A 15,789-nucleotide genomic window follows, 5' to 3' on the forward strand; every position below is an offset into this window, starting at 1 on the left:
TCGTTCCTAAAGGAGAGCCAGGAGAATGGGAATGTTCCTGTGGTGACACTTGCTGGGATTGCTCCTGGCTCCATGTCCCCAAACAGCAAAGAGCTCTCCCAGGAGTGAGGGTCCTCAACAGCCCAACCTGCTCCTGGTGCTGCTGAGCCTGCGTCACTTTGTCCTTTGCTCACCTCTGTCCTCTTTTTAGGAGCCAAATCAGTGGTTAGGGGTCCTACATCTTTATATCACCCACCTCTCCATAGGGGAGGAAGGGGCTTCTCCTTCCCCTCCACTCATCAGTGCAGGTACCGGGGGATGCAGGGTCCCTGGTGCTGATGCCTGAGGGTGCCTTGCACAGGCAGTAGCCGGGGTGGGAGGTTGGAGGTGAGAGGAGGGTCAGGTTTGTGACCCGCACCGCAGCGACGGGATGGTTAAAATTAGCCCGCAGAGAGGAAACTGGCAGCGCTGGGGAAGAGCACAAGTTTCCTCTCACGGCAGCCCGGCGCACGCTGCCAACCCTCAGCTCCACGGCACAGCCCCAGCCAGGGCACGCACCGGCGCGGCGCTGGGATCGCACAGCGTGAGCACGCAGTGGGGAGAGCAGGCAGCATCCCTGATGGGGTCTGACTCCGGTCCCACCTTTGGGACACGGGTGGTTTGCTCTGTTGGTACAAGCAGAGCCAAAGCAGAGTGAGGGCTCAGGAGGAACTCAGGCTTTGTCTCCATAGCGTGTAGCGTTCCTAGCTGCAGTTTGCTGACTTTCTCCCTATAAATCTGCTGCTGGTCAGCAGGAAGCAGCACAGGAGAGCTCTGCAGGTGCAGAACCCCACTGAGAGGGACAGAGCCTGAGCTGAGGCCGGTCATGGTGGAGGCAGCGGCAGCGGCTGTGCCGCACGGGATGGGGCCACGGAGGCACCGGGCTCCCGTGCTCTGGAAACTCCATTTGAGAGCCTCATAAATTGGGTAATTACCCAAGCTATTGAGTTTCCTTCTGGCCAGATCCGTCCCAGCCTCCCCAGTTGGTCCATGAGATGGGCCCATGGGATGGGGTTGTGCTGGAGGCAAAGAGGGGCCTCGGCTTCTATCAAATGCCCCCACCGCCCACTCTCACACCTGCATCCCCCCTGGCTTTGGGGGGGGGCAGAATCTGGTGATGGAGCCAAAACGAAGCAGTGAGGACAAGCCACATCCTTCACCTCTCATGCTTCAGCAGGACTTCTCCACCACTAAGCAGCCCTGCAGGCCCAGGGTGCACAGAGGAAGCAGGACAGGGGCTGGGGCTGAGTGTCCTGTCTCCGCCTGCCTCCTTTTCCCTTGGGGATAATGGGCTCCGAGGCATGGGCAAACCCCTTCCATCCCTGTTTAGTAGAAGAGGCGCACCCCACACATCCCCACGGTGCTGTGCGGTGCTGCCTGAGTCCCCACAGGGCCTTCTAGCCCCGAACATTTCCCCCTTGGCCGTTGCCCATCTGCGTCCCCTTTGCACTGACTCTGTTTTCCTTCCCCTCTCCCCAACCCCCTCGTCCTCACCCTGTAGGTTATTGCAGCCGACTGCAAGAGGGTCACAGTTCTGAAGTATTTCCTGGAAGCCCTTTGTGGACAAGAAGAGCCTTTGCTGGCATTCAAGGGTGGAAAATATGTGTCAGTGGCACCCGTCCCAGACACCATGGGAAAGGAAATGGGAAGCCAAGAGGGAAAACAACTGGAAGATCAGGTACCGTGCGGGAAGAGCGCGCCTCGGTGAAGGAAGAATCACCCCTGTGGGGCCCAGCCTCTGCCTGCCCTGCAGCTCCCACTATTTATAGCTGCTGTGGTCTGCATTCAATGGCTGGGGGTGGGAGGCAGAGATGGGGGGACAAATGGTGCACAGCCCTTGTCTCCCGAGTGTGCTTCCCTCGTGCCCTTTCCTGCCAGTCCAACCCGCGTGCCTCTATCTCGTGTGCTGCTATGAGTTCCAGATGCTGCTTTTCCATACCCAAAGCAAGGAGGAAAAGGGGGGGGGGGAAGCTTTAAGAACATGCAGCACCACAGCCCCCCGGGGGGGGGGAACGAGGTGGGCGAGGGGGTGTCAGGGTTCAGCTTCAGGATCAAGTTTATAGCCGGGGAGCTGGTTGCGGCGGAGGCTTGAGCTCCAGCCTCCAGCACACGTACAGGAAGAGCTGACATTGGCGCCCCGTCCCTCCCCTGCCTCTCACATCCTGATGTGATTAAGGAATTCAGCTCTTGTTTTTCTGCCCTTGCTTGTTCCTGTAGGCCTTGCTTCACTCCAGGCTCCGTGTGTGTGTGTGTTTAAGGGCCCTGCCAGCCGCTCTGCAGGTTGACTCTTTTCTTCTGTTTAATCTTGCAGTCGGAAAGGCCAAGGAAACAGGAGAGAGGGGGCAGAGGCGTTGGGAGCAGGGAGCTGGGTGGCCCTGGCGCTGCCCAGGCTCGCTCTGGGTCCCCCTCCTTGCACTGGAGACCAGCACTGCAGAGCCAGAACGGGTGTCACCCCATGCAGGGGGCAGCACCTTGTGTCTGGGTGCCCCACGGTGCTGTGCACCCCAGGGAGCTGACAGCCAAAGGAACCCAGAGCAAGGGACTGTAGTGATAGCACAAGGGGTAATGGGTTAAAACTTAAACAGGGGAAGTTTAGATTGGATATAAGGAGGAAATTCTTTACTGTCAGGGTGGTGAGGCACTGGAAGGGGTTGCCCAGGGAGGCTGTGAATGCTCCATCCCTGGCAGTGTTCAAGGCCAGGCTGGATGAAGTCTTGGGTGAGGTGGTTTAGTGTGAGGTGTCCCTGCCCATGGCAGGGGGTTGGAACTGGATGATCTTAAGGTCCTTTCCAACCCTAACTGTTCTATGATTCAAGGACGTGCTCAGCACCCTCCTTGTCCCAGGCAGGTCCAGCTGAGCAGGGCACAGATTTTAGGTGATGTTTTTGCACTGATGCTCAGAGCAAAACCCCGGCAGCAAGAAATGTCTCTGTAAGGTGGGAGATCTGAATCCTTGTCTTCTTCTGGAGGTTTCCAAGCTGATACCACCAGAAGCATGTGATATAGGGGGACCTTCAGGTTCTACCCAGTGTCGTGGCAGGGATGGGCCTGCTCTCCAGAGCACCCCTTTTGTTGGGTCGGTCCCTCCAATCTCTGCTGTGAACAAGCACAGGAGGGACAGCTCCCTCCTGCCCTGTCCCACAGTGTGTGCTCAGCTGTGGGAACCTCTCTGTGAGCAACTTGCACAACCCTGGAGCTTCCTCCTTGGGCTCAAGTCGCAAGGGAGCTTCCAGCCTGCCAGCGTGACCACCGTCACCCTGAGCAAGTGGATCCCACCCCACCACAGCCAGTCTGCATCCGACAGATGCTTTTCCCCAAGGCCCTTTTGACATCCCTTTGGGCAGCATCCCCCATCCCCTGTGGTCCAGGCTGTCCCAGCAAAGGGAAGTAAGCCTGAGGGCTCCATCTTCCTCCTTCCCATGGCTAAAAAAGTCACAAGGAGAGAAGAGCGCACGGTTCTGTGGCCAGGCAGGCGTGCGGTCTGGGTGAAACGATGGAGTGCACAACTTCTGCAGTGCTGGGCTTGGTCTCTATTAAGACTAAGAGCTCTTGCATGAGTCCCTGCTGGTGACACATGCCATGGCAGCCTCCACGGGGCAGGGAGTATAACGATGCTCTTGCCCCTCCAAGCGTTCCTCTTGTTCAGGATCCATCCCTGCAGTCCTCTGGGGGCTCAGAGCAGGTCTTTTTGCCTGGGTGCCACCTGGAAACTCTTCCTAGCCCCATCACAAAGATTTGGGTGCATAGGGGAAGGCCAGTGTGGCCTTCATGTGAGGTAAGAACAGCATGGCTCATCCCAGTGTCTTCAGTTCAGGCACTGCAGACAAGGCTCTCTAGGAGAGGATGAAGGTACGACATGGTCCACACATTCCTTTGTGGGCATGAAACTGGAGAACCTGGGACCCTTCAGTTCATCACATACAAGGTTCCAGGCCATCAGGAGCATGGCAAAGGCAGACTAGAAGTAGGATGCAAATGTTAACAGAGGAAGTCATTAACCATTGAAATGACTGTGGCTTCTCCATCATGCAGAGCCTTAAAATCAAGTTTGAGCATCTCCTTCTAAAACATCTGCTCCAGCCCAGCTGGAAGTTCTGGGGTGGGTGCAGGAATGTCTCTGGCCTATTCAGAGATCAGAACAGAGAAGGGGAATGGGTTCTTTGGTCTCCTGGCTTCCTGGATCCAAGTTTCTTGTTGAGAGGACCAGCTTTGTGCCTAAGAACCTGATGAGGCAGCAGTGTTAGAACAGCATTATTAGGGAGAAGCAGCATTGCTCCATGGGATATGCAGCCTAAACAGCCAGGCAGAGTAGACAAACCTGGGAATACCATAGTCTTACAGAAGTGAAGCCTATAAAACATCACCCAAGGCTGTAGGAAGAGTTTACCAAGGTGAGGAAGAGGGTTTGATTTTAGAACAGAGCTTGAAGCAGGGCTGCCCCTTCCCTGCCTGGTCACTGCCTTTCCTGCCTGTTGCCTCCTGTCTCACCTTATCATTTCCTGGATGTTCACTATGATTTATTTTGCTTGCTTCTTTTGGATGCTTAGAAAGAGTCACCCATCATCAGATGGTGATGGACCATGCCTGACAGGGATTTGTCTGCTGGAAGGGAAAGAGCAGAACCAGCACAGTCCCCTTCTGACTTATATCCTGTTCTTTTTGTCTTCCTGCATTTCCTGGAAGAAGGAAGATGATGTGAGGATCGAGGCATTTGAAGATGATTCTGAGGCTGAAGGCAGTGGAGGAGAGATGGACATCAAGGAGCTCAGAGCCAAGAAGCAAGCCCTGGCCAGGAAAGTAGCTGAGCAGCAGCGTCGTCAAGACAAGATTCAGGTAGGATGGGCTGTGTGACTGCAGCACCCGAGCTGGCTGAGGAGCTGCTTTGCTTTGGGACGTGGGCTGATCCTGTGGTGCACAGCCACTTCCTTGCCATGCACCAGGACCTTCAGGATGTCACTGGAGCTTCCAGGGTGTAGGTGCCGGGCGCTGCCTCTGTGTAACCCAGCAGCAAGCTTAGCTGTGGCCCTTTGGAAGAGCCAAGTCAGTGTGTCTGTCCCCACCCAGGGTACGATCTGCCCCGCCAGGCTTTGAGATTGATGTTTCGGGGACTTTGGGACTCCTGTGAAGGGTCCCAGCTTCTCCATGGAGCTGCCAGCACACCCGTAGCTGCCGGATGTAGCGCGGTGTGTGCCAGGCAATGAGCTGTCCCCTGGCCCCGGGGCAGAGGCTCCGTGGCAGTGAGAAATCAGCTTTCCTGTGCAGCGGGGCACAGGCTGACAGGGGAGAGGGTGGGACGTGAACAGCAAGAGTTCATGCAGGAGCCAGCAGCAGGAAAAATAGCCTGTGAGCGGCTGCAGCAGCCAGAGCGCCGCTTGCGGAGCGTTGCCATCGTGATGGGGACAAACAGACGGGATACAGGTGATCCTGTCCTGCCCTTGGCCTCAACTGAGCACGCTTCCCGGTGGGAGCTGGTGAAGTAGAACGGAGTGCCCTGGGGGCAGATGCCTGGCGATGCACGCTGTTGCTTTAAGAGCCATCTCCCATGCATGGCTGTTGGCTGCCTCGCTCCTCGCGAGCCCTCTTCCTCCAAACCTCTTTTTTTGCAAGAAAGCCCAGATGAGGATTTCTCAGCAGAGGAAAAAAAAATCCTCCCTGGCTCCCCTCCCCCTCACCTCCGCCCTCTCTAATGCCCAGGGCCCTTCACTTCCATAATTCTTCATTTTCCAGCCTTGAACGCGAGCCAGACACATCTGTCTGGCCATATGCGTGAACTCCGCAGTGTGTGCCGAGGTGGTTGTAAAACAGGGCTGCTGAAGGCCCTACTGGGAGAGCGTGCACATGTGTACCCTCGGGCTACTGGCGCCGGGCCCAGAACCACTGCGCTTCGCTTTTCCAAACCCACCCCAAAACCTTTCAGATTTCACCCTTTTTTCTTCTTCTTTTTTCCTTTTTCGTTTGAATTTTGAGCAATTCCGAGCGAGGCGAAGGGAGGGCCCCCCCCCCACCAGCAAGTCCATTATTGTTGGCAGGTACCTTGGTTCCCATTAATATAAGGAGGAAGAAAAGCAGCAGCGAACTGAGTGAGAGATTGGAGAGATGGGCTGTAAATTAAAGCGGCTTGAAGCCTTCCAGCCTCCCAGGGTTGTTAAGCGGGAGGTGTAAGTAAATTCCCCACTTCCCACTGCCTTGTACAGACACAGCAAACAGGAACTGCACATGTTGAAGGGAGGGCAGCGTGCAGCAGATCCCAGCCCCGGCCACCAGCCCAGCTGCAGCAGGGCCCCCCGGGACGGCCGCTGCCCATTCTGCAGGGAGAGTGGGGGCTGCTTGATGCTGTCAGGGGTTTTCTCCCCCCCCAACTTGGCGTGCTCCTCCCTTCCTCCCCAAGCCGTGCTGGGACTGATGCTCGCAGGCAGAGAGAGGTCAAAACGAGGGTGTGGGCAGCTTCAGGGGCTGCACAGCTGAGAGCTGAGGTGCACTTGGAGTCTGAAGGAGCGGGGTGGAGGAAGGAGAAGTCCTTGGGGCTGCAGGAAAGTCATGCAGTGCGTTGCTGGGAACAGCCTGCAGCAGAACATGTGTGCTTGCCCCTGTCTTCTCCCTGCCCTGGCACCCACCACACGGCTGAGCTCGGGTGGGAAGTGCTGCCTGGGGAGGCCAGCACAGCATCCACCCCCTCCACTTGCCCTCTTTTAGCCCATGAGCCTTGACCTTTCTGATCTTCCAAAGAGATTCTGTGTTTCCTGGGCCCTGCCTTCCTTGTTAGAACCTGTTCCTCTCCTTCACTGCTCACCTATGGAGTTCCCACATCAGCTGCTCTCTGAGCCCCCCTTTCACTATCCGAGGGACAAGCCACAGCTCCACGTATTCATCCAAGCCCAGCAGATGCAGCTCCTGTCTCAACAGGGCTGAGAGCCTCAGTTCTGCACCCACAGCAGCGTGGCTGTGCCTGCATGGTGGTGGGCTCAGGTCCAGAGAGCCCAGGTGCCGTGGCTGCCTCCCATAGAGCCTTGGATGCTGTGTGCAGGGAGCCAGGGCAAAGCTTTCATCTCTTGGCCATCCGTTTTCTGTCTGTGCCCAAGGGCACTGCGGTGTCATGGCCTCATCCTGTGCTTCTCACAGCTAAATTCATTGTCTTCTCCCCAGTGCTCTCTTTTTCCTGTGCTCCCCACCTCTTGCAGATGGACATCATCCACCTGATGCTTGTCTCAAGTTCATTGCTGCTGCTTACCTGTCCTGCAGGTCCTCATTGCAGCTCCCAATGTGCTGGGATCACATTTACACCTCATGGAGGGGGATTTGATCTTCACTGTGCTCCTTCAGTCCCTGCCTTGGCACAGGGCTGTGGCTCAAGCTTCTTGGGGGGTACAGGTCCAGACAGGAAAATGACAGAAGGGGGTGTCCCTCAGCCAGCACCAGATATAGAGAGAACAGGAGAGCTCAGCTCCATTCTGCTACATGAGCTTGGACCCCAAAACCAGCATTCTGAGGGGTGGCAGATAGGTCGGAGTGGGGTTAGGTGATAGTCCCTTGTGTCCCTGGGCTGCCCTTTGCTGCTTGGCCCTGGGTTATGGGCTGCCTGCCTCCGTTGCCAGCCTGCCCTTGCCCTCACCGCTTGGCAGACTGGAATGGAGCCACCTACCAGCCCCATGTCACAGCCTGGTGACAGCAGCGATGCAGTGAAAGACCAGGCCCATCCCTGGGTGCTGTCAGCTATTTGGAGGGCCGGGAGCCCATGCAGGCAGGTGGACATGAGGAGGAGGCAGCGGTAGCAGCTTCAGGGCTGTCCCCAGCCGGCACCAGGCCCTGCAGCGTGCTCCCTGCTGCTTGGCCAAGCCCTTGGTCCATGCTGTTCAGCGTCCTTTGTGCCGCCGCTGCGCGTTGGGAGCGGTCGGGTTTCCTGCCCGGTTGAAAACATCCCACCTGAAACATAACAGGCTCTTCCTCTGGATGCTGCTATTGTTTTACTCAGCATTACAGAAGCAGCTTAAACCCGGGACGGGCCAATTATGACATGTCTTCCCCAAAAATAACCACGCTCCTATCCCTTCCGAGCCCACGGCCGCCCCCTTTTAAGATGCAGCCGTTCCTTTTGTGCGGTGATGCTGGCGGTGTGAGTTCAGCAGCTAAATATAACCGGGTCCCATTCACGCTCTCCTGGGCGAGCAGGGACAATGCACACGCGCCGGCACGCACCTGCCCGGGAGCCTGCGGAAGGCGGACACCCACCCAGCGCGGCTCCGCCACGGCGGCGGCCCCGGGGAGCTACCAGCCACGGGGCACGTTCGCTCCTGAGGAAGACGCTGGGAGAAGAAGCCTTGGGAGGAGGAAGCCCCGGAGCAGGGACCAGAAAGGCATTGTTCTCAGCGCTGGAAAATCCGCCTCCCATCCCTACGGAGAGAACGCGCGGGGTTGGGAAGGGGCAGAGGCGCCGGGTTTCTCCCCCCGGTGGGTTGGAGAGGAGGAGAGGTGCTGGCAGGATGGTGACGGCCCATCCGTCCTGGCAGAGCGGTGTGACCCTGTATGACCCGTCCCGAAGGCGGTGGAGGGTTCGTCTGGTCCGAGCTGAGCACCAGGCCTCTCCGTGAGCGCGGCACCTGGAATGTGTGCGCGAAGCCCCCTCCTGTTCCGTGCTTGTGGAGGAGACCCTCGGGTCTCCCCCCGTTGGCACTTTAGAGAGTACCTCTTAGCCGCCTGGCTTATGGGGAGACCGGTCCACACTGGGAGCCTTTAGCCAAGCCCCGTTTCCTGGGAATCCCCCAGGTGATTCCAGCTGATGGATGAGCTGGGAATTTGGGACCGTGCGGAGTGTGTGATCTCAGTGCTGCCACCAGCTGGGGCAGCTGGGGGAGCCACCGGCGCTCCGGCCCGGCTCCTGGGAGAAGCCCCCATGGCCAGAGCATGGCCAGGGCTGCGGTGGGAGCAGCTCTGACAGGAGGTGGGACACAGGGAGCATCCTTAGGGAAGCAGGTTGCCCCCGGCCTCAGAGGTCATTGCCAGCCCAGCGCTGTGGCTCTGCCGCTGAGCCATTCAGTGTGCTTAACCCCAATGAGACGAGGCTAAAATCTGCCTGTCCTAGAGCACTTGGGTCAGGGTGAGGCTGAAACCGCTGCTGTTTCAACCACAGCGCTCTCCTCAGGGCGTTCTCCCCTACAGGGCACCACCTCCCTGCCCTCACACCGGGGAAACCGAGGCACAGCAGGGTCAGGATGGGAAATGGGGCTCATTGACGGCAGCCATCACAGCGCAGAAACCGAACCCTCAACATCCCCATCGCTCCCCCTTCCTCCCCACGGGGTCCGTTCCCCACGGCCCCAGCAGAAGGGTTAAGGCAGCGGTTCCCCGCACATGGGCTCCCTTTCATGCCTGGCGTGGGGCCAGGCGGTGTCCGCATGAATCAGAGGCCACTCCTCTCCCCCCCCCCCCCCCCAAACCCCTTGGCCGGAGGCTTCTGCAGCCTTTTACTCACACAAACAAAAATAAATCTCAGCGCCGGGCTCTGAACTCGGCAGAGGCGAGTTTCCCTCTGGCTCCCCGAGCGGCCCGGAGCTGTGCGAGCGGGGACTTGGCACGCTCCCCCGCCGACCTCGCTCTTTCACTCCCGGCGCATCCTGTGTCCTTCTCTCACCGGGCGGCCCGGCGAGCGGAATGGGACGTGACGGCCGGCACAGGCGTCGCGAGCGCCTGCCAGGAACCGGCCGGGTACGGCCTGCGAGAAGCCAGTGCCACACACATGGACTGGTTTTTGCCCCTGCACCCCCGTGTCCGAGGGGTTGGTGAGGTGCCCTGCTCCTGAGGTTGTCTGCACCGGCCATGGTGAGCTGTTGCGGGCAGGGAGATGTGCTGGAGTGGAGGTTTGGGTCTGCCACCGCTTCTTGCTCTTGTAGGATTGGTGTTGCCCATTGGAGTTTGGGGTGGTTTCAACCCCTCTCCTCCCCTTCCTGCAGTTTTGGGGCTGTTGAGCTCTTTAGCTGCTTCACAACTTCGATCTGGGTCTCTGCATTGGCTGATAGGGCCCTTCCGGTGGAGGTCAGTGGGGACAAATGTCTCCTCTGCATCCCCAAAACCCTGGGGACAGACCCTACCTCCTGCTCTCCTCATGGGGAAGGTGCCAGGATTGACATTTCCCATGCTAAGACCCCTGGCTGAAGGCAGAGTGCCGGCAAGGATGCCATCCAGCACACGGCTGGCCACGGCAGCATCTATATGGTGGCTCTGGGGCCATCACAGCTGCCCCTGTGCCATAGGGCAGGCGTATCCTCGTGCTGATGTGCAGCAGACAGGACCTGGCACGCTCCCTTGCTCTGCCCATCGCCCCTTGGGCTCGGTGGGAGCTGCAGCCCCAAAACTGGTGCTGCCAGGAGGAGGGTGTGAGGCAGGTGGTGAGGTTAGGGTTGCTGCCTTGCCTGGAGGCACTTGGGGGAGGTGGCAGCATCAAGCTTGCCTTGATTTAAAGCCAGATGACAACACTTGGAAATGGATTAAAAACCACTTCTTTCCATGGCCACTGCTGGCCCGTGCAGCTCCTCGTTCCAGGGTGCCTCCGAGGCTTTGGCGTGAGGATGGGAGGCTTCAGATCCTCGCCCTGTGCCCCATAACATTGGGCACAACGAGGCTCTGCAGCCACCTCCTGTCCCCAGGGCACAAGAGTGGGTGCAGGCCCAGTCTCACAAGGGTTTGCGTGGTGGATGTGATCCACAGCAGTGCTGCTGTGCTCCGTGGGTGACCGGTTCCTATTAGAGGCAACAAACAGCGAGTCCAGGGAAGCTATTTTTAAGCAGAGGAAGCACTAGAATAGCATCCTGAGTTTTTTAAGCCTGTGACTTACTAAAGAGCCCGAGTCCTTCGATAGCGTCAAAAGCAAGATGTGAGCTCTTGGGTCCCATTTTGGCAGCTGGCATTGACCAGAGATCCAGGTGCAACCCTGGGGGGGGGTTGTTAGTGAGACCCAGCAGACCCTCCCCATGTGAGTGTGAGCGCCTCTGCTCTCAGCCAAGGACAGGACTGTGAGTTTCCAGGGCTGGAACCCACCTGGTTTCCCAGCTGGATAGAGTAGGAAAAGGCAAAGCACATGCAGGAGCTGGTGGGACAGGGAGTGAGATACTCAGCCAAGCATCCCCACCCCACAGACCTCCCCTCTGGCTGCCTGCTCAGGGTCCCCTTGTTAGGATGCCTTTGGCAGCACTTGTGTGTCCCAGGCTGGTTTGTTTTGGCTGTTGTTGCCTTGAGCTGTTTCCATGCGGAGCCCCAGAGCCCTCACCCTCCAGCCTCGCTTTCTCCCTGCTGTTTTCTATCAGGGCTGGTCTCTTGGCATTGATGCAGATGATCCTGGCAGCTGCCAGCCCACAAATGGGACAATTCCCAAAACACCTCCACTTTTCAAGGCTGGTCCCAGTTCTCCGTCAAGCCGGTTTTGCTGTGCTCTCTTGGAGGCTTTTGCCATCCCATTCACATGTGCTGTAGCTCTACAAAAGCTGGTATTTGAGGCGTACAGGGAGGTTGGATGCAGCCTCCAGCCACTCTCCTTCACACAACGCCCTTGCTGCAGGAGGTGTGCGTGCCACCAGGCTCATCTTCTGCTTTCCGAGTCCACAGGTCATAGGGCTGACGTCCTCCTTACTCATCGTGTGTCCTTCTCCTCCAGGCTGTGCTGAAAGACCAGAGTCAAATGAGGCAGATGGAGCTGGAGATAAGACCTGTCTTCTTGGTGCCAGACACCAACGGGTTCATCGACCACCTCAGCAGCTTGATAACGCTGCTGGACTGCAGGAAGTTCATCCTGGTGGTGCCCCTCATCGGTGAGTAGAGCCAGTGCTATGGCAGGGGCTTCCCCTCCTCTCTCCGTGCCCATAGCGCCTGTGTGGTCTGGAGCGGGTTGGCTCCTGCCATGGGGCTGGCCTCCATCCCCATCTCATCCCAGCTGTGGCCAGCATTCGTTCAGACCATGTTTCCCTTCTCCCTTCCTGCGCGCAGCACTCAACAAACTCCTCTCCTCCTGGTGCGTTTGGGGGTGCCAGGGGTTGGGAGAGGCGGGTGGGTGTTAAATGGGATTTGGAGGGAATTCTGGAGGGAGCGAGGAAGAGCAATTGTTAAACAATCAGAGCAGATAGCTTATCCCAGCTGAGCTGGGGCTTAGGCAGCCTGAGCAAACGGCCAGCCTGGGTCCCAGCGTCTCCGAGCTGCTCAAGCCCGGCCCTTCTTTTTATCCTTATAAAGCTCGCAGTAAAACACAAGCTGGTTCCCGTTATTGGTAAACATTCACCCTGGCAGATAACAGCCCTGCTGCTGGGTGGTCTCCCGGGGTGGCGGCAGGATTGGGTTGGATGCCTTTGCTGGGATTGTTTGATCCGGGCTGGAGGTACCGTTCCTCCGGCCAGTGTCACTCCGGCACCCGGCGTATCCCGGCTTCCAACCTGGCATTCAAATGATCCCAGAGGGCAGCAGGACAGGAGCAGGGATGAGCCTCACGTAGCCCACAGGCTGCCCCATCCCCGTTGTAGCCCCAGGAGGTCAGGGATCAGCCTCACGTAGCCCACAGGCTGCCCCATCCCCGTTGTAGCCCCAGGAGGTCGGGGATCAGCCTCACATAGCCCACAGGCTGCCCCATCCCCGATGCAGCCCCAGGTCAGGGATCAGCCTCACGTAGCCCACAGGCTGCCCCATCCCTGTTGCAGCCCCAGGAGGTCGGGGATCAGCCTCACATAGCCCACAGGCTGCCCCATCCCCGTTGTAGCCCCAGGAGGTCAGGGATCAGCCTCACGTAGCCCACAGGCTGCCCCATCCCCATTGTAGCCCCAGGAGGTCAGGGATCAGCCTCACGTAGCCCACAGGCTGCCCCATCCCCGTTGCAGCCCCAGGTCAGGGATCAGCCTCACATAGCCCACAGGCTGCCCCATCCCCGTTGCAGCCCCAGGTCAGGGATCAGCTTCACGTAGCCCACAGGCTGCCCCATCCCTGTTGCAGCCCCAGGTCAGGGATCAGCTCTACCCCATGGCATCCCCAGCATCCGGGTAGTGCTGATCTCCCGGCCCGCAGCACACAGGGGTGCCTGCCCTCCGAGCCATGATGGGGCTTCCTTCTCAAGGCCTGGTGTCCAGCAGACAGCTCTGCCTGCCCCAGAGCCAACGTCCAGCTGCTGCCTTTCCCTATGGAGTGAAGAGCCTGGCTCAGGAAGGATTCCTGGGGCTGAGGACAAGACCTCTGGATGCGGGGAGCAGGGCTGGCCACCTGCCCAGCTCAGCACGGGAGCTGCCAAATAGCTCCATGGCTTGGCACTGCAGTGCCAGGGCTTTGTGTGGAAGGCAAGGAAGGCAATAGCACCAGCAGAGCCTGGGCAGCCTTGAGGGCTGCAGAGTGTGTTAACACCTGAGGGAGCTGGGACTTGCCCTGAGCCGTGGCTCTGCCTCTTAGTGTCTTCCTGTGGTTGTCTTGAGGCTTCCCCATTCAAACCCCAGCCAGGGGCAGCAGTCCCAGGAGAGCTGAAAACCCTGGTCCTGTCCTTGTCCAAGATGCTGCTGCCCTCAACCTGCAAAAGGATCAAAGGGATCCTGGCCTGCTATGGGCAGGAGGAGCAGCAGACTGAGCACCTCCAGTGTTCTCCTGGCCTGCTGCCTCCCTGCACAGCCCGTCGTAGCGGCACGGAGTAACTCATCTCCCACTGCTGAAGCACCCTGAAACCAGTGACTCCTTGTCCATGCTGCTTGTTGGTCACATTCCCCCTTGTCCTCCAGGAAAGCCATCAATGCTGAGACCCGGGTGCAGGCAGGAAGACCCCATCCCCAGGGATAAGCCAGGGGCCCATGGGTGCTGAGAGCAGAAGCCCTGGCGCCACGTCCCATCGCTGGACCAGAGATCCACATGGGACGCTCCTCCCTGCTCTTCCCCGGGATGCAGCAAGGGGTTAAGCACGCAGCTTCTCGTTGGGTTTGTTTCTCTTGCTCTTTAACCTGCTCTGTGCTCCTCGAGGCTGACCCCACCATGGAGAAGCCAGGCCTGGTGCAGAAGCACAAACAAGCCTCCCCTTTGAAGCCTGTTTAGCTTGGAAGCAGGAAGGCGGATTTCGGGAGGGAATACCAGCTTTTCCTGTTTGATGTTCCGTTCTTGCACGGCTCCCCCCACCCCGGGCCCGGGCGTGCATTGTGTGGAAATGGCAGCATCAGGTCGGTAGCAAGAAGAGTCTTTGGCCAGCAAAGAGCAAAAGCAGCTCCATGCAGCTTTAATTTGAATACCCAGACAGTGAGTGCCAGCCTCACCATGGAACAGAGCGATCACGCAGGCTCCCCGGGCAGTGATTCACAGCACTGGGGAGAGGCCTCAGACCCCGAGCTCTCTTCCCCGAACCCCCAAGGAATGCATAGTTCCCACTTGAACTCAGGACTTGGCTCCAGGCTCGGAAACAATCTTCAGAAATGAAGCCATGGCTAAAACACACACTGTGCGCGCAGAGCCTGCCTCGCGCACACGTGCGCCCCATCCCTCGCGCCCTCCCAGCCAGGGATGCTCCTGAGCACATCTGGATGCACCCTCGTACCCGCCTCGGGGGCATCTTGCCCTCACCCTGGGATCAAGGGGCTTTTCCAGCAGGGGTCCCTCGGGTTTCTGCTGGGCTCAGGGGGCTGGAGCAGCAGGACAGGAGGCTCTCAGTGGGCTCCAGGGAAACAGGCTGGGAACCTGCCTGATCCCAGTCTTAGGTTTGCTTCAGGCAGCATCTGTCAGGCCAGATGCACAAACACACATGGGTGGGGTGTTAAAGAGAGTGCTCCTGAGAGGGCAGCGACAGGTGGGAAAATGGGGCCAGGACTTGTGTGGGAAGCAGTGCCAGGGTGGGAGCTGCTGGATCCCACGTGTGACCCTTCCCACATGCACCCCTGCAGCAGCTTTCTGTGTCTCAAAGTAGGGACAGGGAGCTGGGAGGTGCAGAGCCGAGCAGTGCAATGCAGGGCAGGAGCAGGCTCCAGGAAGCAGTGGTTTCCCAACACCCTGGAGCACGCAGGGATGTGCTGTTGGTTGTGCTGCAGGAGCGTGTGGGGCAGGGGGCACAGTGATGCTCCCAGTGTCTCACAGAGCACAGTGAGGTGTCCATAGGGAGTGTTCCTCCCCACTGCAGGAGCGAGGTGCCCGTGCCGTGGGGGCTGAGCCAGGTGACCCATGGAGGTGGAAGGCAGCAAAGCTTTTCCAGACCCGCAGCCAAGTCCAGGAGCACAGGGACACTGCAGCAGCTGAACCCAGATTTCCTGAGCCAGCTCCCAGTGCCCCGGCCCCGAGGCCTTGGCAACTTGCATGCTCCAGCAGCAGGTCACGGGAGCACCTTGTCCCATAGTAACTGTACCTCCTCTTCCTGTTTGAAGTGATAAACGAGCTGGATGGCCTGGCCAAGGGCCCGGAGATGGAGCACCGCGCTGCAGGCTATGCCCGCCAAGTGCAGGAGAGAGCCAGGAAGTCCATCGAGTTCCTGGAGGAGAGATTTGAGAGCCGGGACAACTGCTTGAGGGCTCTGACCAGCAGAGGCAACGAGCTGGAGTCCATCTCCTTCCGCAGTGAAGACACCACTGGCCAGCAGGTAAAGGAGCATCCCATACACGGGGGGCAGTGCTGCTGAGGGCTGGAGGCTCTTTGCCACCATCTCCTTGTGGGGGGGAAACCAGGGGTTCTGGGGTCCACGAGCTCTGGCCAGGGGGTGGCTCTGTCCCCACCTCTGCAGGCAGCTGAGCAGGCTCCTGTGGGCTGCATGTGGTTTGGCTCAGAGCAGCCCTAGCAGGGTGTCCCAAGCCAGTG

The 15,789-nt window shown here is 58.8% G+C and overlaps 1 protein-coding gene across 4 annotated transcripts in view; it reads left to right on the plus strand.

Annotated features, from left to right (window-relative positions):
- SMG6 (SMG6 nonsense mediated mRNA decay factor) overlaps window positions 1-15,789 on the plus strand; it is a 108,538-nt gene that overhangs the window by 89,494 nt on the left and 3,255 nt on the right. For 3 of the 4 annotated variants that reach the window (XM_062629890.1, XM_062629888.1, XM_062629891.1), the window contains exons 14-17: window positions 1,520-1,696; window positions 4,702-4,851; window positions 11,660-11,813; window positions 15,363-15,574. In XM_062629890.1, the coding sequence (XP_062485874.1) occupies window positions 1,520-1,696; window positions 4,702-4,851; window positions 11,660-11,813; window positions 15,363-15,574 (693 nt within the window). The remainder of the gene's footprint in view (window positions 1-1,519; window positions 1,697-4,701; window positions 4,852-11,659; window positions 11,814-15,362; window positions 15,575-15,789) is intronic. The other variant, XM_062629889.1, reaches the window with a different exon arrangement.

This window comes from Pezoporus occidentalis, unplaced genomic scaffold (genome assembly GCF_034315485.1).
Source record: "Pezoporus occidentalis ecotype Australia unplaced genomic scaffold, CSIRO_AGI_Poc_V1 ctg343, whole genome shotgun sequence".
Classification (NCBI taxonomy): domain Eukaryota; kingdom Metazoa; phylum Chordata; class Aves; order Psittaciformes; family Psittacidae; genus Pezoporus; species Pezoporus occidentalis.